Raw genomic sequence first — 20,365 nt, 5'->3', positions numbered from 1 at the left:
TCAAACCCGCCGTACCGTCGGAAATCAACCGACGTTCCTTGCGACGTTTGGTTCCGTTGAAGTTTGCGCAATCGTCGTCGTGATTTGCGGCCACCTTGCCTCGGTATGTCCCGGTCACACGGTGCTGGAATCTCGAGCGTTTCTACCAAGTTGCGGAGCTAAAAGCTCAGACACACAATCTAGTGCCGTCATGGTCGTAAATCAAGAAGGCTGGCTATCAGTAGTGCTCTTAGCTGCCGACGACATTAGGCCAGCATTTTCGAAATTCCAGCCAATGAGCATGCAGCCTCACCGCCAATTCGTGTGGAGACTTTCGATGCAGATACGCCGCCAGATCCCGCAGATGACGAGACGATAGCTCGGATCTATCAATGGATGCTAGTTTCTTGGATGTAAAGATGGTGGGTAGGGTTCCCAATGGAGGTATCGGGTCCATGTCGCCTTCGAGGCTGGGAGTCGCAGAGAGATCCACTCGGGCATATTGCTAAGCCTGCAGGATACATGTTGACATGCCAGGGACGCCCGTCTACATCAGTGTCTCGTCAGCATGCATCGTGCTAGTCCTCACCGTGGGGTAGAGGGCCCGAGTGACAACGCAAGCGCATGCTGTCCGTGGCGGAGTTGGAAGCGCCATGGTTAGGGCTGTCGAAGCGTCTCTTGCGGCAGACGGACAAGTAGCATGATGGCATACTGCACCCCACCCAGCCGTGGAACGATGCGCTGGCAAACGGTGTGGTTCATCTGAGACTGCAGGCGAGGCACAGGCGTGCATGCGCGCGTTGGCGAGGCTCTTAGGCGGGCGTGTTGGAGAGGCGTTGACGTCGAGCAGGAGAATAAGTGAAGGCAGCTCTAGCCTGCGTGCCAGCTGGCAGCGCCCCGTCTGAACTATTAACGGCAAAAAGGACATGCAGCGACGTGAGCAGTTTAGCGGAGGAGTTCGACGCTTGACACGTAGCCCACCATAGCTCGCCTGTCTGCAGATTGACGCAGGAGCTGCACCTGCGTCTCCAGCAGGCCGGATAGAGTGCGCGGGTTACTACTAGCATGCGTTTCCTCAGCGTTCGCCCTGCCATTTCCTTTTTGCGCCGTTGGTGAAGTTGTCATTTTCGCATCGCGACGGCCGCCCGCTCCTCAACACCAGGCCGAGCGCAAGGGTCTGCGCATCACCAGAAGACGCCCCGCCGCCTGCCCTGAGCGCGATCGAACGGCTATCCCAAGTCCAAGCATCTCGAGGCATTGCAAGTGTGCGCGGCCCAGTTTCGCTTCCTCGGCGTCCCAAACAGCTGCACTGACCGCTGCCACACCGCCTGCCGACGTCACGGCCCTTAAGACGGTCGCATTGCCTCGTGCGCGCTGGACGAGGAAAGCTGGCTTGGTCGCCATGAATGCGCTGTCCACGGCCTCGCACCCTCAACATCCACCGCGCAATTGACGTCTGACGTCTGCTAGCCTGTCGCAAAAGGGTCTCGCAGCGCCTCACCTCTTGCGCCCGCCCATTGGCTCCGCCATCACCCCCGCCGTCGAATAAGAGACCGGCACTCGCCCTAACCATCGACACCGTCTCGCCCTATCCGTTTCCAGATATCCCGATCGAGGTGAGCCGTTGCTGCTTCCCATGATCTGGAAGCAAGACTGACAGTTGGCCAGACAGTTCATCACCCGTGGCGCACCCACGAGCTTCTTCCACCGCTTCATCTTTCTGCGCCCAGCACTCTTCACCAACGTATATCTATACGCTGTGTCATGATATTCGCCTCCATCGCAATCGCCTAATTCAACAAATCTCCGAGTAGCGCTTTCCCACTTGGGCCATCACGAGAATCGACCTTCACCCGCGCAAGGGTCGCGCACGGACATCCCGTCGTCTACCGAAACACATCAATTGGCCAGCACGCGCTGCACCGGTGCCAGAGCCTCATCTCCAGCGCGGCATCAGCGCGCGGTGTCATCGGTCAGCCTGGGCCGGGCTGCACTGTGTCTATCTCCAGAGGATACAGCGCAACGGTCCGGGTTGGCGGTTAAGGTTAGTGCTTCATGAATCGCGCAATACCATTCACTTCACGATCAACCTGTACTTGGTGCAAGCATTCATCTGAGTCGTTTTCATTGCCAAACCCATCACCAATCCGCTTCTCCCCCTGTTGCATCTCAGCTTTGACTTACGAACCATCCAGACTACATCACTGAACCATGGCATCTCTGGACTTTGACCAGAAGTTCCTTGGTCGGATAGCCAAGCAGACTGAAGAAACAAGTCCCTTCCTGTCCAGCGCTCTCTATCAGATTCTGGGTCTGTCAGTCCTCCTGGCCCGGAGACTCATCCGCGCCCGGAAGCTTCGCAAGCTGGACACCAGTCGAGACACTCCCTCGCTCTCGGCTTATCAACATATCCTCTGGATGTCTCGAGAGGGACTGTCTATACTCGAGCTCTACGTGCTACCCTATGCGCAGGACAACCAGCATGGGCCAGAGTGCAGAGTGTTGAGCGTCAAGTTGCGCGCGAGCTTCTACCACATCTTCTGCCTCTTCCACAACCAACCGCCCGTCACGACAATGAACATGACAAGCACTGATCCTCGCAACCCTACTCTTCCCCCTTTACCGATATCACCACCAAAGCATAGTAATGGACATGGTCGCAAGACCGACCCCCCGGGCCTGTCACCCCCTTCGAAGCGCGCAGGCAAACAACCAGCGTTACGCGAACCCATCGACTCCATCGTGTCCGAGACTTCCTTCGTCACAAACCCATATGCAGCTGGAGGGCCAGTGGGAACACCATCACCGGGACCGACGATCAACGCGCCCCCGGGCCTCAACCCGGTTCCCATTCCGCAGCCTTCCTCCTTCATACTCCCACCCCTGAACTTCGTTCCGTTAGCTAGTGGGTACTTCACCACCGCCACTCAGTACGCCACCTCGTTTCTTCCTGGCTCACATCCACTGCGTTTGTCGGTCGCGCTCGAGCACAGCGCGTTCTTGTGGGATTGTGTCCACGACCATGATGCCTCGCGGCGCGTCGCTCGACGCGCAATTAAAGATGTCTACCGCGCGCAAGAAGCAATGGATGACACTGAGTTCGAGGACGCTGCTGAGCTTGTGGGTATCCTGGGACGCATGATGAAGCGCAAGAGCTGGGAAGGTACGCCACGCGTCGGAGGCATGGCGAGCCCCGAGCCTGTTGCACAAAATACTCCACAAGCAGCTGGTGGCAGATCGGAGCCAGCAACTAAACCTCTCACTCCTCCCAAGATCCCCAATCGGCAAAGCAGCAGAAGAGCAGCAGAGGCTCCACCACTTACGGACCCGTCCACCCAGGCGCACTCAACACCGCCTACACGCAGTCGAGCAAATACAGCCAGCAAGTCTGTGCCACGGCAAAAAGAAAGCAATGGCCACGAGACCACGCCCAAGTCGACGCCACGACGGCGCGCAGACAGTGATAGTCGCGATACCACACCCCGAAACCGACATGTCAGTGTCGAAAGCGGTGCCAGCACGACCCCGCGGGCACCGCAGGGAGCAGGTGGCCGCTCTCCCGCGACACCATCGACGGTTCGAACCGCGCACCGGACCTCAGGCAGCGGCGGCTCCTCAAAAGGAACACCCGTCGCGGGGACCTCAACGCCACTGACCCAGAGTGCAGCCGCGACACTGGTCTCCGACAACATGCGCAACTCGCCTTCGCTGCGTCGCTCACCCCCAATCCAACAACCGCACTCACCCTCCTTCCCCTACGACACGCGCCTCTCGCCCTCGCAAGAAAGCTCCTACGCCAGACAACAAAGGTGACTAGTAGAGACGGGCCGGGAGAAGCAAAGAAAGATGGAAGTGCAATGGACCGACTCCATGCATGAAGCCGATCTTGTGCTCCTGCCCATGACACAGCCCTCGTCGGTCTCATCGACTCCTATCGACTTCGCCGGACAGACGTACCCCGAGTACCCCGTCCGTTTTCGGCCTTGAACTCGCCGTCTATCGGGACGGCAAGACTGTCGATCGATAAGAGCGGTGCATCTTCCATCCATCCATCCCTTCCCGTCGCAGAAGCTACATACGTCACGTCACGTCGGCTCATGGAGCCTAGACCCCTTGATACCCCCCATCACACCATCTCATCACCTATTCTGCATCTCTCTTGTACTGTATCATACCTATTGGCGTTTCTTCGGCGTATATACCTCTTCAACGACATACACATCCGTCCTGTCTGTTGGACTGTAGCATATCGGATACCAAAAGTCGCCCTTTCGCATCTTCCGGCTCGGCGGCAAATAGTGCATAATGTTTTACTCATCCAACTTGTTTCTCGTTCGCGGCGTTTCATTGGGTTGCCAGTTGCTTCGGCGAGCTGATGATACCACGGCTGGGTTTGCTTTTCTGGAGGTTGTGTTACGCTAATACGTAGTTAAGACGCTCTTGTTGATGTGCGCTAGACATTCGTAATTTACGTCATTTTCTGCTTTTAACAAAGCGGTTTTGTGCTTTGCACTGCGAATCGTCGACTTCCTGCATCCTGCGCCGCGTCCGTGGCGCTTGCATGCATTACACAAAGTAAGCTCGATTAACCTGTTCGGCCAATCAACAGTGTGGACTGTGTGGTTACCAACTGCTCAGCCTTGCCAAGGCTTACATGCTTCAAACACAAGGCGTGCCGCACACCTTGGGGTGTTCCTCGAAATCGTCGTTATCTGTTCCCTCGCTGCGCTCGTCGCGCTCATTGCGAGACCTTACATCGACGTCTCAGACCACTCACAAAATGGATGACACCCACGAAAAGCTAAACGATCCCTACAAAGGCGACTCTAAACATGCCGTGCAACCGCTGCGGTATCGCACCAGGGCCTTGTGGCTTCTCGGCTTCTACGTCTTACTCATTGTCGTTCCATGGGTATTGACATGCGTGCTTGCGCATCGGCCGATCAACGCAAGTTCTTATGTACGCCAACAAGGCTTTCTCAATCACGAGGTCTCAAACATGCACAAATGGAAGATCGCAGTTGACGTACTGAATGCCATCTCAGGGGTGATAACCAGTAAGTAACACCAATTTTCAATGTTACACTTTCGTTGGACACTGGCAACCGGCTGCTTTATTATGCCTATTTCTTCTTCTTGGACCAATACTCTTGTCAATATAAGTATGATCCTCTATCAGCTACTCACACTGACTTTATGTCGTGAAATTTAGTCCCAGTTTTATCTGCAGTGCTGGCTCAAGCAGCCGTGTTATTCTGCCAAAGACGCAAACCGGATGAAACGCTCAGTCTCAGAGACATGTTTGCGTTGGCAGATCGTGGATGGACGAATGCATCCGCGATCTGGGGTTCAATTCGCACCCGACCATCGATGCCAGGGGGGAAGTCAAGCGCAGCATTCCTACTACCTGCAGCCTGCCTCATTGTCCTTGGAGCTATACAGCAACCCTTGTACCAGATTCTGGTTAGAGTCAGTAAGAAACATCGCTGTACGAACTGCATGTGAGACATGTACTGACTTCGTACACCCATCTTTAGGCACGGTTTCCGTAGTTACGTGCAGAGACATTCCATCATGGTATCGATTCGAGAACTGTACGGGTAGCCAGCTGTACGGAGAGGTCGGAAGAGACCTTGAACCTGCACAGATGGCTAATGCGGAGTACTCTGTTATGCTGTCTCGGGTATCCTCGGGCCTAGCATCGATATCCGGCCACGAGTCGCAGCCGCGTCTGTGGAGCGCCAACACGACACAAAAAGCGGCAGACGACAAGTTCAGCGGAGATGACGTTGTACCGGATTCGTTGAACCACTGGGTTTTTCAGCGCAACTCCAACTCAACTTCCAAGACAGATCCTGTTCCCGACTTCTTCGTAGCAGGCGTACCGGCGGGAACCACAACTGGAGTGCTACGCCAGCATCTTATGAGACTCAGTTCTTCCATCCAGTGCCAAGAGGTGGACCCCAGCGAATTTCCATCACAGTGTCCTGGCGATCAACCCTTCACTGTGTCCTGGGACGTCTTAGACACAAAAGTGCGCATGTGCGTCCCTGGGGATTACACTGCCTTTCCGTGGGATCTCAGCCGCGGTCGTCAGGAGCACATCGAGGAAATACACATCGACGTCAACGATACAAGCATTGCCGATGACTTTGACTCGACAAACCTGATGTGGGATACTAGTTATAGCATTCGTTGCACGGCGACGACGATAAGGGGCTATTTCGAGATGGGCAATAACTGGAATCATAATACATATGGCCCACTTCTCGAACGGTGGCCAGATACAGCACAGATGGCGGAAGACTTCAACGACTGGACCGATACTAGTCGTTGGGGACCAAGCTGGGAAGCAGTAAAGCCCTACGTCCCTTCGGATATGTATGTAAGATGGACACAGATTGTGCGTTATGCTAACGCTTGGCAGAGATACCTCTTTTGGAGGCCGTACTTCAACTCCTCAATACGAAATCGGTTACGACTTCGAAGGCTGGGGCATACCAGGCCCTCTAATGACAAGTGCGCTTGCTCTGTTTGGAAATGGCTCGTGGCTAAGTACAGCCGCTGACTATCGATCGGAGAACGAATACGGTAACGACAATTTATGGCAGCTTTTTTGCCGTGGGATGCCTTTCTTGGAACTTGGAATGGTGCTAGATCATAGCTTAGCCGGTGACACCAATTTTGCGTCTGACTGCAAGACGGCTGACGAGTCTCTCGTTGATGGCCACTGGGGGATTGGAGGGGACGATCTTTCGTACGCCACGCAACACCTCCTCGCTGCTTTTGCGCCCGCTAGCAAAGACCGAACGTTGAACAACCCAGACAATCTGCTCACCACGGCCATGTTTGTGGCGAATCAGGCTTTCCTTACCTTGGCATCCCCCGAATTTGGCCCTGCGAATGCTCCACCGGCGGGACGCTTGATCTACGCTTCACCGGGTACCGCTGTTCAAAAACCTTTCCTCTCGAAAACGGCAGTCGTAGTTCTATCAATTCTGATCGGCCTTCAGTTACTTGGATTGGGTTATTTGACTTACTACCTGTATCGCATCCCGTCCTGGACTCACCAACTCGACGCCATGGCTATAGCTCGAATTGGAGCAAGCCTGCATGGCCGCGGCGTACTTCCAGCCATCGGTTCAGTGAGCAAAGACAATATCGCTGCTCTACAGACTGTGGGAGGCTTGATCGGCATTGTTGAGAAGCCCCCACGTCGGGATAGCTCAACCACCACATTTGTGTTCCCCGCATTGGCTACTACAAGTAGCGTAGAAGCCGAGTCGCAATGGCTCAATCCGACTGAGCAGGGTCGCGAAAGCTTACAGACCAGATCAACATCACCCAAAGTGGATGATACAGATGGCTCGTCACTGGAGATACAACGACTCAGTCCAGTTGAGGAAGGTTCTGCAAGCTTCCAAGATCGTATTTCAGCCGCTGTGTCACCTAACCCCGATACAGCGAATAACTCAGACCCCGAGATGCAACGGCTCAATTCGACTGAAGAGCTTCGTGGGAGCTTCGAAGAAGTTAGCACAGGCGTTGAGCTTGGGATAGACGCGCCAGGACCGATTCTTGCGGCGGATGTGCTGCGCCGAAGGTCGCATGTATCCGGTTTGAAGAGGGCTTGGAAAGGAACATTCGAGTGGAGGTAATCCCGATCGGTCAGAGATGAGTGAGGGAGTCTTCGGGATGGGGTAGGTGCGGGAAGGCAACGGAACTGGATGTACAAAGCTCTTCGTGCGACTGAAGTACACCAGCGCTTGACTTGACACCCAGACGTTAGCATAGCTTTGGCTAAGGCGATCAAAGACACGCTTATTGTATTATTGCTGTTCAAGAGCTGAACAAGGCGTTCTTAGCAAGGAAACGCCTAAGTAGCTTCTAGAACAGACTATACTATACCTTTCGGTGCGGCCTGTAGGATTTCGATAGCTGCTGCAATCAAGTCAATGTTCTCCACGTCAACTAAAAATACTGCGTCTACTTCAACCAGCCCGTACTAAGTCTCAGCGTCAACGAAAAGGATCTTGTCTCTCTGCAGCCCTTACAAGCCACCTTCGAACCCTAACGGCTTGAGTCTTTATCGCCAAGACGCAAGTCAATACGAAGGCGCCTTACGGCATTCGATCATATGAAGAGTGGCAAGGCTTCGTGAAGCGCTGGATTGATAAGACCGACTCGACTATCAAGAACGAGGATTTTCTATGTTAACTATGTGTAGCTGACGGTACCAGCGATAAAGCAGCAAAATCGAAGACATAGTGGTCGCTTTCTAAGCCTAAAAGACATCCTAAAGGAACTACGCGAAAGCGCGAGGAGCAATTGCGTAGGGCTGTTAAGATTAAGAAGAAGAAGAATGCGAAAGATGGCTAGGTGGCTTATCCGTTGTGTCCTGGCTTGAATGGTTAGAAGAAAGGCTAACATTGCTTCGGACACACGAGGAATGATACAAGAACGCACAAGGCGGAAGATGCTTTCAAAGCTTTTCGATCTATAGTACCCCACCTTCCTGCAGACGTCCCTTCGCCCTCGCACGAAGGCGGCTGCTCGTGATAATTCTTTATTTTATCTGCTATAGAGTTTGTGTATTTCCAGATTTTTCCATCCAATTACAAGACAACATCGGTCGCTTAGCTCAGTTGGTTAGAGCGTGGTGCTAATAACGCCAAGGTCGCGAGTTCGACCCTCGTAGTGACCACTAAAGTCCTTTCTTTTTGCTCTTTTCCATCTCTCGCGAGGATTCTAGGTCAAAAACTCTATCTGGAGGTCTAGTAGGTTGATCTAGAGTACGTTATCGCGAACTCAACCTCCGGAAACACTATCTCGGGCCTGCCTGTTAATCTCTCTTTTTACGTTCGCTTAAGATAGATCCTCAGAGATTATATATAAAGCGAGCAACGTTATCTAAATTTGCTGTCTTCACCCCTATCCAACGCCCTTTAAAGTCTCCGTCTCCAACTCCAATGCCCCTCCACATCCTCCACCAACTCCTCCCAAATCTTCCAGTTTTCCGTCCACATCCCGTCCTTCATCAAGATAGCCTCTTGCGCTTCCTTCGCAAAGTCAATTGTCTTTTCTGTGTCACCAACAGCGCTGTACGCCAACGCCGCGAACCCATACGCCACATCCATGAAGCCTTCCAGCCCTTCTCCGCGGTAGATCGTTAGCAGGCCTTCCGCCATGGCGGGTGAAGCCGAGGAAGTAGGACTCCAGTCGTTGAGTTGGGATTGCAGGGAGTGGATGTGGGAGAGTGTGGCGTCGGAAGACGGGGATTGGCAGCGGGGGCAGGTGCATGTGAAGTGGAAGCCGGATTGGAGGTGCTGTTGTCGTTGTGATGTTGGTTCGAGGGGTGAGGTATCTGCGGGAGTCAGAGCAATCTCATCGTAGAAAAGAGGAAGCTTACATGATATCGTGATCTCTTCACCCTTATCAATCGGTCGTGTAACGCGTACCGTGTGCGTCAAAAAGTTGGTGTCGATAACGTATTGCGCACTATTGCCGCCTCGTCAGCATGCCCTCCGTTTCTCTCCTCTCTATCTCCTCTTGATGGATCTGCGTGAAAGGAACAACATACCTCGGATTACAAGCATGATTCAACCTCGACGTCTCCGGCCAAACCGCCAGATGATTCACCCCCCCAACCACCACCTGAAACGTATTCGCCTTAACCACATCCTGCACCTTTACCCTCTCATCCCCATATACCGTCGCCAAGCCCAGAAACATCTCTCTTAAATCTCTGGGTAACTGCTCAATTGCCATACGCCAGAGCTGTTCGCGATCTAACGTCGAGAGCTCAGATTCCAGATATGCGATAAAAGCGGGGGTGTGGCTTGTTACTACGTCGCCGAAGTTCAGGGGACGCGTGGCGAGCATGCCGATGCCTTTTCCGGGGAGGGGGGCTGTGGTGTAGACGGAGGTTGGTTCGTTGATGTCCTTGGACGTGAGGGCTGAGGGGTCCAGGAAAGCGGGTAAGGAGGCGAATTGCTGGGCTAGAGATGGTGTTGTGACGATTGAGATTCCGCGGCCTTGGCTGAAGGTTGAGTCTGTGTAGATGCAGAGCGTGTCATTTATCCCGGAGAGATGGGGTGTGCAGAGGGGTTGGTGGGACCATGGTGCGTAGGGTGAGTTTTGTTTATTAATATTTGTTGTGTCTGAGAGGAGGGATGATGGGGGGCAGGATGCGTAGTCTTGGGATCCGTCAAGTGAGGTTTGGAGAGAGAGGGTGTAGAGTGGACTTTGTTGCCGGCATTGTTGATGCCAAGGTATCGTCGAAGACGCAACGCGTGCAGCGTAGGCGAAGAAAATGAGACGGTTCCGCATTGTGGGTTGACTCCGGTAAGGGCATACGAGAACTGACCAGCCTGATAATATGGGTTCGTGTTAACATGATGAACAGCGTGCGCAATCGAGTTGCGTAAGATGGCATGTTAGCGGATGAGACGCAAGACGTTTGGCATGTATCGCTAAGTATAGAGCGCCAAGCCGTGGGCTTACTTGAGCGCGAGAAGCGTCAATTGAGCGAGACGTAATGGTAGTAATACAGAATTGGGTATTTTGAACTTATCAAGCTAACCTAAACACCTGTCAATGCTTTTATGGCGTTCTCCCAACAAGAAGGAATGCGCCCATACTCCACTTCGAGCAACGCGACACTGCCGCATCGAACTCGCATCGCATTATACAGATCAAGCAGCCTCGCCCTCGGAGCTGCGCTTCTTCTTCTTCTTCTCCTTGCCCTCGCCCTCTTCCCGTTTCCGTTTCTTCTTTTTCTTTTCCCCGCCATCTTCCTCGGGCGCAACGTATTCGGCCATTCTCTCTTTCCGCTTTGCGTCCATCTTGTCCTTCATCTTGTCTTCCCGCTCTTCCTGCACCTTCCTCTCCTTTGCATGCTTGCCCAGGAAGTATTCTCCGCTCTCGATCTGCAGGTCGACCTTGCTCTTCTCCTGCGGCGGCGGGAACGGCGTGTATGTCTTCTTCGTCTTGTCGGTGACTTTGTGGGGTACGCGGCGTTTGCTGAGGGAGCGCTTCTTGAAGTTGGGGAGGAAACGGTCCCAGCTCTCGTTGACTAGCTCGGGGTCCTGGGTAAAGTTAGTATGGGTTTCTCGTATAGCTTGCGCATGTAGAGCCTACCTTGGCGAGCTCCTTCTTGATCATGAGCTCCTTGATCGCGTAAATGGGATGGATGTTGTGCATCGTGTCCTCGACAATGCGCCTGACTTGCTTGAGGCCTTTGTAGGGACCCATAGCCGCGACTGTGTTTCCTTGTACCAGCAGGTATGTCTCCGTAAGCAGCTCCAGCGCTTTCAGCGTTGATCCATTGGGCCCCAATATGCGCTGCCGCCTCTTGACGAAGCGATCTTTGTTTCCGACGAGATTCCGTATCTTGATAATGTCCATGGCCACCTCATCCTCCAGAATCTTGACTGCTTGCGGCGCCGGCACGCTTCGCGCAAGCAGCTTGATCAGGTCTCGCGCATTCAATATCGCCGCCGGGTCGTATGTCTTTTGCGTCGTCCATACCGTCATGGAGCCCTCGACCAAGTTGAGCTCGCAGCCCACACCCTGTTTCTGCAGCGCTTGCGTGATAAACTTCCATGATCCCTTCAGATACTGTTCGCGATACTTGGGGAAAAGCGTGCTGAAGCGGGACTCGTCGGTGAAGGCGCCGGCCGTGTTGTCTTCGGGCTTGAAGGGCTCGATCTGCGCGAGCGTTAGAGGCGATTTCCTGCATGCGCGCAATTCTGGCGCGAACGTACCTTCCACTTGTCGATGTCATCGGTATCCCAGGGCTTCTCCGCATTGTGAGTGGACGGCATGGTGGGCGATTCGGTGTTGGTCGGATTGCGATTGGGTGCGGGTAACTTTTTTCTAGAAGTTGCACTTTCACGCCAGGCGCGCTAAGATTCTGCCACCGCCCTAGCCACATCGGATCTGACAGTGCTAACTCCGCAACACCTACTCCTTCACTCAATCTAGCATCACCTCATCGCATGCGCTCTTCTTCCAAGCGTTCAAACTCGTGTTTCTACCGGTACCACAGCTCAGATATCAGCTGATCGAAAAGTATTTATGAAGTGGGCGTATGGCGGTGAAACTGAGGGGAGTATCCGGGCCATGTCCAATGGATTGGTTGGTTGGAAGGGGATGTAGCGGTCCAGATTCTGGAGTGAGCCATCGGAAGATGTGATTGATGTGGACAACTTGCAGACTGTCCTAAATTTGCGCTGCACGTTGATCAGCAGCGACGGAAATGAAATATGCCATGTTTCTCATTCTGCTTTCGCGGAAAGCTATCTACAAACTCCAACTATGAGTCTCAGCCGTGCTGCCCCCCCATCAAACGGCCGTTGCCATTTCAACAACATCTTATAGCACCTCAAACTCGTAGTACACGTACGCCGTGTACTCTTGCTCCATCTGACCAGCTTGTGCCATGTCAGTAGACAGAGCCTGGTCGTCCTTCTGGATGCGACCCTTGCTGTCGCGGCCGAAGGCGTTGCCGCCGAGGTATGCGTAAGCCGAATCGAGATTTGACTTCGCCTTCTTCGCTGACTTTGAATCGGTCTGGGAAAGTTAGCAGGTACGTGGTGGGTTTCGTGGTACGCCAAACTCACCTGGACTATGCCGCATACAAAGTCGAGCGGTAGACCATATCGCAGCACCGTCTCGACAAACACCCTCAACGCCATGACGTGAATCCAGATCATGGCGCTTTCACTATATCCTGTGCGGCCCAGCCGTAACGCCTCGCCCCAGAGCTTCTTCTCGTCCTTGGCTAATTGTTCTGCCTCCTTGGCCTCCTCTTCCTTGTTGCCCTCCTTGTACTGGTACTCTCTCGGTGTCCACCGCTTCTCTCTGCACTTGTGCACAAACTCGTTGGAATGCTTCTTGAAGGTGGTGACAGCGAATAGAGTGAATTCTGAGTCTTTGGCCAGTTCGTTGGCGGAGCGGGGCACGACCATGGGACACAGCTCTTCGTAGTCTTTGTAGAAGTCCTTTACATTGTTGTTCGGGACGGCGATGAGATGCGTATCGAGGTATTCCGAGTCGCGGACGATGGATTTGGGGTTTACGACGTTGACGAGGGACTTGGTCGCGAGGTTTCCTGTGCGCTTCCGCTCGGCGGCTTGGAGGGCGCTCTTGGTCTGGTTGTACTGGCTGAACTTGGACTTGACGTCGTTGTCGATGCCTTGTATTTCCTGTCCTTGTCAGCTAAAGGTACAGCGTGATACGTGTGTAGTGTTCACCTTCTGCAGTGCGTCTATGAGTTCGGCAACGGACTTGTCTGCCCGGTACTTGACTTTGTTCCACTGGAAGTTGCGCAGATACTGGTCGACAGGCTCTACGTCATGTGAGCTGCTAGACAACAATCGCATACTGCGCAGTCCACCTACTGTCGTTGATCGTCTTCTGCTGTTGTATCTTGCCCTCATCGCCGTCGAGTATCTGCCTTAGGCTGTCGCCGACCTTGGCGACTACCGCCTCGCAGGCATTGTTGAGCTTGGAGAGATCATCCGCCTGCTGGACAAGCGCATCGAGGGTTCCGATCTTGAAGTTGGGAATCGCAAAGGGCGAGGTGGTGCCCACGTCATTGGTCACGGTGGAGCGCAGGGCAGTCAGGGCGTCGTCCTGGTGGTTCGAGGGCGAGATGGACGTCGGCAGCGACACCAGCAGGTACTTGCTCCCCTTGGACATGGTTGCTGCGGTTCGTCTGGGGCAGTCGCGGCGCGATATAGGCGGTTATGGGAACGATGGCCGTTTCGGTGGATGGAATCCAGTCGGGGGAGCTTGGGCCTCGTCGGGGCCTAGGGTGCTGGGAGCTGCCGTCATTGGCGATATATAGTCGGCCGTGTATACCCGTCGGGGAACGAAACACCATATTTCCTCCTCACCCACGCAAAATGGCCTCGAGAAAAGCTGTTCTGGCGGTGCGCCCGGCCGTCAATGGTCTTGCGCCGCGCATTTGGAGGGCAGAATACGCCCAGGTCGCGAGTTACTCCACAAGAACGCGCGCGACTCCAGCCCCACGTCCCCGCAACCTCACTCGACTATCGCAGCAGCAGGTCCGGTATGCTTCCTCTGCAGGCGCAAACGAGCAACTGGGCAAGACGGGCCTATACGAACTTCACAGCAAGTATGGCGCCAAGTTTGTGCCCTTTGGCGGATATGCCATGCCGGTCCAGTACAGCGACATGAGCATTATCGACTCCCACAACTGGACGCGCGAGAAGGCCAGCTTGTTCGACGTCGGACATATGTGAGTTTAGTGACGAAGAACCATATGTTCAATCATATGCACTGTTGTTCAATACCCCAATCACGTTCAGCGCTAATTTGGTCAGGGTCCAGCACCACTTTTCTGGGCCTGGCGCCGAAGCCTTCCTCGAGAGCATCACCCCGTCGTCGCTGTCCTCGCTCCCCGTGCGCCAGTCCACGCTGTCAACACTGCTGCACTCCACCGGCGGCATCGTCGACGACACGGTTGTCACGCGTCTGCCCGACCGCTTCTACGTCGTCACCAATGCCGGCTGCAGGGAAAAGGACACGGCCTACTTCAAGACGCAGCTAGAGGCCTGGAAGAACGCACACCCCGACCAGCCCGTAGAGTGGAACATACTCGATGGCCAAGGTCTGGTCGCCCTCCAGGGCCCGCTGTCCGCCGAGATCCTGTCGCGCGTACTAGACGACAAGTCCAAGAAGGACCTCGAATCGCTCTACTTCGGTCAATGCGCCAACGCCGTCATCAAGGGCACCGATGCCGAAGTGCTCGTCAGCAGGGGTGGATACACGGGTGAGGATGGGTTCGAGATTAGCATTCCTGCATATGCCACCGAAGCCGTGACCCAGTTCCTGCTCGATTCCGCCAAGGATGAGTTGCGTTTCGCAGGTCTAGGAGCGCGCGACACCCTCAGATTAGAGGCGGGCATGTGCTTGTACGGCCACGATCTTGATGACACGACCACACCAGTCGAGGCCGGACTATCCTGGATCATCGGCAAGGACCGCCGCGCAAAAGGCGGCTTCCACGGTGATTCCGTCATCTTGCAGCAACTGAAGAAGAAGTCTGAAGGCGGTGGTGTGTCACGGCGTCGCGTCGGGCTCATTGTAGAAGGATCGCCTGCACGAGAGGGTGCTGAGATTGTTGACGGGGCCGGTGAGAAGATTGGCACCATCACTTCTGGCTGCCCATCACCCACAATGAAGAAGAACATCTCGATGGGTTATGTCAAGGACGGTATGCACAAGGCAGGAACTGAAGTTGAGGTCATTGTGCGTGGCAGGAAGAGGAAGGCCGTCGTGACTAAGATGCCCTTCATTCCAAGTAAATACTACAAGCAACCAGCGAACATCAAGGCATAGGCCTCTTTCTGGAGACGGAGCTGCGAAGAAACTAGTATAAGTTCAATTCGTCATCTTTCTCGGTCGTGTCGTTTTCGATGTTCTTGACAACAGCTCCAAGTCTGCGGATATCCATCGGCATTACGTGCCCGATCTCCGAGCAGCAAACGACCATACGCCGACAGATACAGGGACAGTTGTCGCTTCCTCATCGGCCTTTCTATCAAAGTCAAACACGCGTTCCATCAACTAACGGCGTCGTTCGGGTCGTACAACGACGTAGCCCGGCGAGAGATGCCGACCGGCACCGTCATGATGCCGCTAACACTGGGTCGCGGCATCTGCGGCATCAACGCTTGCAACTACGCATCGACGTCGATGTTGAACATCAGTCCACAATTCTGTTGTCTGGTGCAGTCGTTGCAGACAGTTCCGTACTCTCATTCGACTTCGTTATCGGCAGATCACACCACGTTCGCAGAAGCACGTCAATTAACCGGCTGCAGGCCCAGTTGCAGGGAAGATACAGGGAAGATGCTCCTGGCGCGAAACTGACAAACAGTGAGTTGTCTAGAATGGAGCGTGAGGGTGTATGGAGACTGTTGTGTAACCAGCGAGGAGGGGGTTGGAGATTGGGATTTGGGTATTTAAGAGTTGGCAATGACCGTCGATTTCAAGCATCATTCATCGACCATACTTTCAACTTCCACCTCCTATCCAAACACACCTACCACTGCAAAGTCTCCATCTCGCCACCATGCCTCTCACCAAGTACAAAGCCGCCTGTGTAAATTCTCACCCTTACTTTCCCCCTACGCCCTCCATCTGATCAAAATACAGGTCACTTCCGAGCCCTGCTGGTTCGACCTCGAAGCCGGCGTCCAAAAAACCATCAACTTCATCAAAGAAGCCGGCGACGCAGGCTGCAAGCTCATCGCCTTCCCTGAAGTATGGATCCCCGGCTATCCGTACTGGATGTGGAAGGTCAACTACCAGCAATCGCTTCCCATGCTCAAGGGGTACCGTGAGAACTCGCTTCCTATGGACTCGGAAGAGTTCCGTCGGATTCGCCGCGCTGCGAGGGATAATCAGATGTAAGCACTGCCCAGGTGTGAGCCTGCATTTGGAGACTTAGATTGACTGATATCCCGCACAGCTACGTCTCCCTCGGCTTCTCCGAAATCGATCACGCCACGCTATATCTCGCGCAGGCCCTAATCGATCCCACAGGCGAAGTCATAAACCACCGCCGCAAAATCAAGCCCACACACGTGGAGAAGCTCGTCTACGGCGACGGCGCAGGCGACACCTTCAAATCCGTAACTAGCACCGAACTCGGCCGCCTCGGCCAACTCAACTGCTGGGAAAACATGAACCCCTTCCTCAAAGCGCTCAACGTGTCCGAAGGCGAGCAAATCCACATTGCCGCCTGGCCCGTCTACCCGGGTAAAGAGACGCTCAAGTATCCTGATCCGGCGACGAATGTGGCGGATCCGGCGAGTGATCTTGTTACGCCGGCGTATGCGATTGAGACGGGGACGTGGACGCTTGCGCCGTTTCAGAGGTTGAGTGTCGAGGGGCTCAAGAAGACGACTCCTGAGGGGGTGGAACCAGAGACCGATCCTAGTACTTACAACGGTCATGCGCGTATCTACCGCCCTGATGGCAGTCTCTACTGCAAGCCTGATAAGGACTTTGATGGTCTGCTCTTTGTTGATGTAAGCTTCTATCGCTGTCCTCTCGCTCCTACCAGTCTACTAACATATCCCAGATCGATCTCAACGAGTGCCACCTCACCAAAGCGCTGGCTGACTTCTCGGGCCACTACATGCGTCCTGATCTCATCCGTCTGCTCGTTGATACTCGTCGCAAGGAACTCGTTACCGAGGCGGATACCAATGGAGGGATTGCTACTTACACTACGAGGGAGCGCCTGGGGCTGAATGTTCCGCTTGATGCGCAGGCGCCTAAGGGGAAGGCGGGTGCGGGGGATGCGGCTGCGACCTCCACTATCTAGGGTTGAGAAACCGCAGCTAAGGTTCTGGTGTCGTTCGATCAACGGATTTGATTAGCTATAGCGGCAGCTCAGGTACTACATACAAATTGAATATCTCCACTTCTCACAAATACCTCACCTCTCAGACTCCCGACATACACCCCGCCTACACCCTTCGCAGTTAGCTTGATCGTGTGGCGGAGTTTGCCTCGGCGCGTGCTCAGATTGCACCTCCTGCTGCACCCCGCTCCATTTCAGGAGCCTGAATGAAACCCTTTCAACATAAGAAGCCTCATCCATGATCAATCTTCCGCGCCAGCTGCATTCGCTACACCGCTGTTTGAACACCTCGGCGTTGTAGCTGCCGTTCGGATACTGCCGTATGAGTATCGTGATCTTCCCACTTCTCCATGCATCCTTTTCGCACGTGGTGTTGTCACAGCGGAACTGACCCATTACGAAGGTAGAATACTCTTTGCTTGTTCCTACGCTGGTGTTTGTGTTGTTGAACGTGAGCCAAGTGATGTGTGGTGACACTGCGTTTGAGACGTCTTCGTGCAGAGACGGAAACATAAGAGTGGGAGGCGGTACCATCTTCGAATTCTGATTTGACTGAACGCAGACTGTGTGTGAGACCAGAGATGAGACGAAGGGGATGGGAATATAACTTCCAATGAGTTTGCTCGACGAACCATGCGCCCGTGACGCGGGGCTTCCAGTGAGTGCCATCGTTTTCCGATGTGATAGTTACGGCTGCCACTTCGCGCCCTTCTGACCCGGAAAGTAGCGTATGTCACACAGGTATAGGTACCTGTTAAACGTGGTATGCTCCGTAGGGGCGTGGTTGTTTGTTTCTCCAATTGCGGGGTGGAGTAGCGCAAGGCTGGCAAGGCGGGTTTGCGCGACATGGAACCTTTGGCAACCCCATGTTGAGCCTACCTGCCGCGATGAACGGATGTATATGAGTCATGCGCGAGATTCTGCATGTGGTAACTGCACGATGCCGCTCTTTCAACTGTTTCTGGCGTTCCGCATTATTGGCATGCCTAGAGCGCTCTGATCGTTGGCAAGTCGTGGACTCATTGGTCTGATACAAATTATTGTTGTTGGCGTTGTCTCCTGGGCTTGATGAGGAAGACAGCTCGACGTGCAACGATGAGTCCTACTAGGCTCGAATGTTATGAAGGAGGTGTGGTGGTGATAGCGGAAGTATAGGCGGGACGTCAGCCGGCACTAGCGCAGAGGGCCGCCGCGGGAGTCATGGATCCTTGTCGCAACTTTACTTTCTCCAAATCTTCCCCACCACCACCAAACCCCAACATATGACGCCCGCTACGACCTCACCTTCATAACAATGGCTGACGCAGACGAAGATGCGTCGCACTTGCGCGTACCTGATGCTGCCGACTATGACCCCACGGAGGAAGCGCAAGATTTCCTGAAGCTCGACAAGCTCACGTACGCCTTCACATGTCGGGCTGTCTTTCATTGTATTGCTGACATAACTACTCAGAGCACAAGACAGCGCGCATCCCACATTACCCAAACGCGGCGAAAAGGACTTCGAAAGCCATGAGACGAATCTTCAGCTTGACACCCTCGAAGCCTCGCGTCGGGCCATGCACGGCGTCCTCTCGTGGCAGCGCACGCACACGCAAAAGGGCCACATTCTGGCCATGTACGACCCCGAGCGCAACATGGCATGCGTAGACAAGGTCCGATCACAGCACTTCCAGACGATAGGCACGAACAAAGGTGGAAGAGAATGGTTACTGCCAGAAGAAGCCTTGTTCTTGCTCGAGCGAGGGACATTGGATGTTCGGTGGCCGGTCAAGCGGGAAGTGGGCGACAAGACAGTATACAGGACCGAAGACGGCGCGCCAATGAGCTTGCAGTCGGCATATGCCGCCTTCATCGGATTCGAGAGCGGCGTCGGTGGAAAGTTGACACTGGAGATGTACAATGTCTACGCAGGACTGAAGAGATCGGGCTACGTCATCTTCAGAACAGGAACATGGGACCATGATAGAGGAGACGTCGTCTTAGCACCACCCAAGACAGAAGAGAACACCAAATCGGGACCAGGAGTCGTCACCCGCTTCTTCTCCGATCTATGGCGGCGACTGAGCGAGCCCACATACCACATCTCATCCGAGCAGCTCGCGTTCGGCCCACTCATCAAGCCCGGCTTGTACCGAAGCTACAACGATGTCTACCGCCTCCTCAAGCTGATTCCCACCTACGACCGCTCCGCCCCACCCACCTTCATGCTCCCACCTTCGTCAGACAACCCATACCGCGTCCACTTCGACGTCTACCGCACCACGGCCCGATTCAAGAAATCCGCCCGCGGACCCCCAGACTTTCGCATATGCGTCGTCGACGCGCGCTCGACGCCTATACCAACAGGCGCACAGCTGAATGATCTCATGGCGCAGGTGCCTGAGGATAGGCCAAAGGGCGATGGGGGCCACCCAAACCAGAGACTGAAGCATGGGTGCAGGAATGTGGTGGTGGCGGTAGTGGATAATGGCATACCGAGCTATCTTAGGATTGCCGATGCTCCGTTCGACGAGGTCAAGATTTATGAAAGGTCGGCGCCGAGAGGGAAGGTTGGGGGGAGAGGAAGAGGTGGTGGTAGGGGTAGAGGGAGGGGGAGAGGTCGCGGTCGTTGAACATGAGCATGCAGCGCACGAATACCACTGTCACCGACATCAGACTGTCATCGAAACGGCTCAGCTAAGGGCTTCGCCTCGACCGCAGAGGCCTCCCGCCAAGCAATCGTCCCCGAACCAAAATCAGTTTACACGAGACGGAGAGCTCGACCAAGTCAGACCTACCAAGGCCGGTGAACACTCGGCTGATTGCTGTGTCAAGCGGCGTAACAACCCGGGACAACTATCCGATCACGTCATACTGTGGTATGAGACACCAGGCACAGGCGTAGAGATGTCAACTCTGTCAAAGGCACGAGTAAGAAAGATCATGTCGCATTAAGCCTATCAAAACAGCTATGAAATGAGACTCAAAGCAAGCACGATA

The 20,365-nt window shown here is 54.4% G+C and overlaps 7 protein-coding genes and 1 non-coding gene across 8 annotated transcripts; 6 read left to right on the top strand and 2 right to left on the bottom strand.

Annotated features, from left to right (window-relative positions):
* Window positions 1-2,190: 2,190 nt before the first annotated feature.
* Window positions 2,191-3,792, top strand: J4E79_010616 (uncharacterized protein; the record flags this gene model as incomplete). Its single annotated transcript, XM_049359451.1, has 1 exon — window positions 2,191-3,792. One exon carries the CDS (start codon window positions 2,191-2,193, stop codon window positions 3,790-3,792), a length of 1,602 nt encoding a protein of 533 aa, XP_049205982.1.
* A 1,834-nt stretch (window positions 3,793-5,626) lies between these two features.
* Window positions 5,627-7,637, top strand: J4E79_010615 (uncharacterized protein; the record flags this gene model as incomplete). The annotated part of the gene is made up of 2 exons (XM_049359450.1): window positions 5,627-6,360; window positions 6,407-7,637. 2 exons carry the CDS (start codon window positions 5,627-5,629, stop codon window positions 7,635-7,637), a joined length of 1,965 nt encoding a protein of 654 aa, XP_049205981.1.
* Window positions 7,638-8,609: 972 nt separating this feature from the next.
* J4E79_010614 lies at window positions 8,610-8,683 on the top strand. The gene has a single exon. It is a non-coding gene; the product is annotated as a tRNA-Ile (tRNA).
* Window positions 8,684-10,673: 1,990 nt separating this feature from the next.
* Window positions 10,674-11,804, bottom strand: KRR1 (ribosomal RNA assembly protein krr1; the record flags this gene model as incomplete). The annotated part of the gene is made up of 3 exons (XM_049359449.1): window positions 10,674-11,066; window positions 11,119-11,688; window positions 11,745-11,804. 3 exons carry the CDS (start codon window positions 11,802-11,804, stop codon window positions 10,674-10,676), a joined length of 1,023 nt encoding a protein of 340 aa, XP_049205980.1.
* Window positions 11,805-12,354: 550 nt separating this feature from the next.
* On the bottom strand, window positions 12,355-13,683 carry J4E79_010612 (uncharacterized protein; the record flags this gene model as incomplete). The annotated part of the gene is made up of 4 exons (XM_049359448.1): window positions 12,355-12,552; window positions 12,603-13,187; window positions 13,236-13,330; window positions 13,383-13,683. The coding sequence occupies 4 exons, from the start codon at window positions 13,681-13,683 to the stop codon at window positions 12,355-12,357; spliced, it is 1,179 nt and encodes a 392-aa protein (XP_049205979.1).
* Window positions 13,684-13,889: 206 nt separating this feature from the next.
* J4E79_010611 (uncharacterized protein) lies at window positions 13,890-15,348 on the top strand (the record flags this gene model as incomplete). Its single annotated transcript, XM_049359447.1, has 2 exons — window positions 13,890-14,245; window positions 14,331-15,348. The coding sequence occupies 2 exons, from the start codon at window positions 13,890-13,892 to the stop codon at window positions 15,346-15,348; spliced, it is 1,374 nt and encodes a 457-aa protein (XP_049205978.1).
* Window positions 15,349-16,084: 736 nt separating this feature from the next.
* On the top strand, window positions 16,085-17,344 carry J4E79_010610 (uncharacterized protein; the record flags this gene model as incomplete). The annotated part of the gene is made up of 4 exons (XM_049359446.1): window positions 16,085-16,114; window positions 16,168-16,421; window positions 16,484-17,045; window positions 17,099-17,344. The coding sequence occupies 4 exons, from the start codon at window positions 16,085-16,087 to the stop codon at window positions 17,342-17,344; spliced, it is 1,092 nt and encodes a 363-aa protein (XP_049205977.1).
* Window positions 17,345-18,677: 1,333 nt separating this feature from the next.
* On the top strand, window positions 18,678-20,320 carry J4E79_010609 (uncharacterized protein; the record flags this gene model as incomplete). The annotated part of the gene is made up of 3 exons (XM_049359445.1): window positions 18,678-18,781; window positions 18,837-19,960; window positions 20,013-20,320. The coding sequence occupies 3 exons, from the start codon at window positions 18,678-18,680 to the stop codon at window positions 20,318-20,320; spliced, it is 1,536 nt and encodes a 511-aa protein (XP_049205976.1).
* Window positions 20,321-20,365: the final 45 nt, after the last annotated feature.

The sequence above is a fragment of the Alternaria viburni genome (assembly GCF_023758015.1).
Source record: "Alternaria viburni strain BMP 2772 chromosome Unknown scaffold_32, whole genome shotgun sequence".
In the NCBI taxonomy this organism is placed as follows: Eukaryota; Fungi; Ascomycota; class Dothideomycetes; order Pleosporales; family Pleosporaceae; genus Alternaria; species Alternaria viburni.
This window is presented reverse-complemented; position numbering and strand designations above follow the sequence as displayed.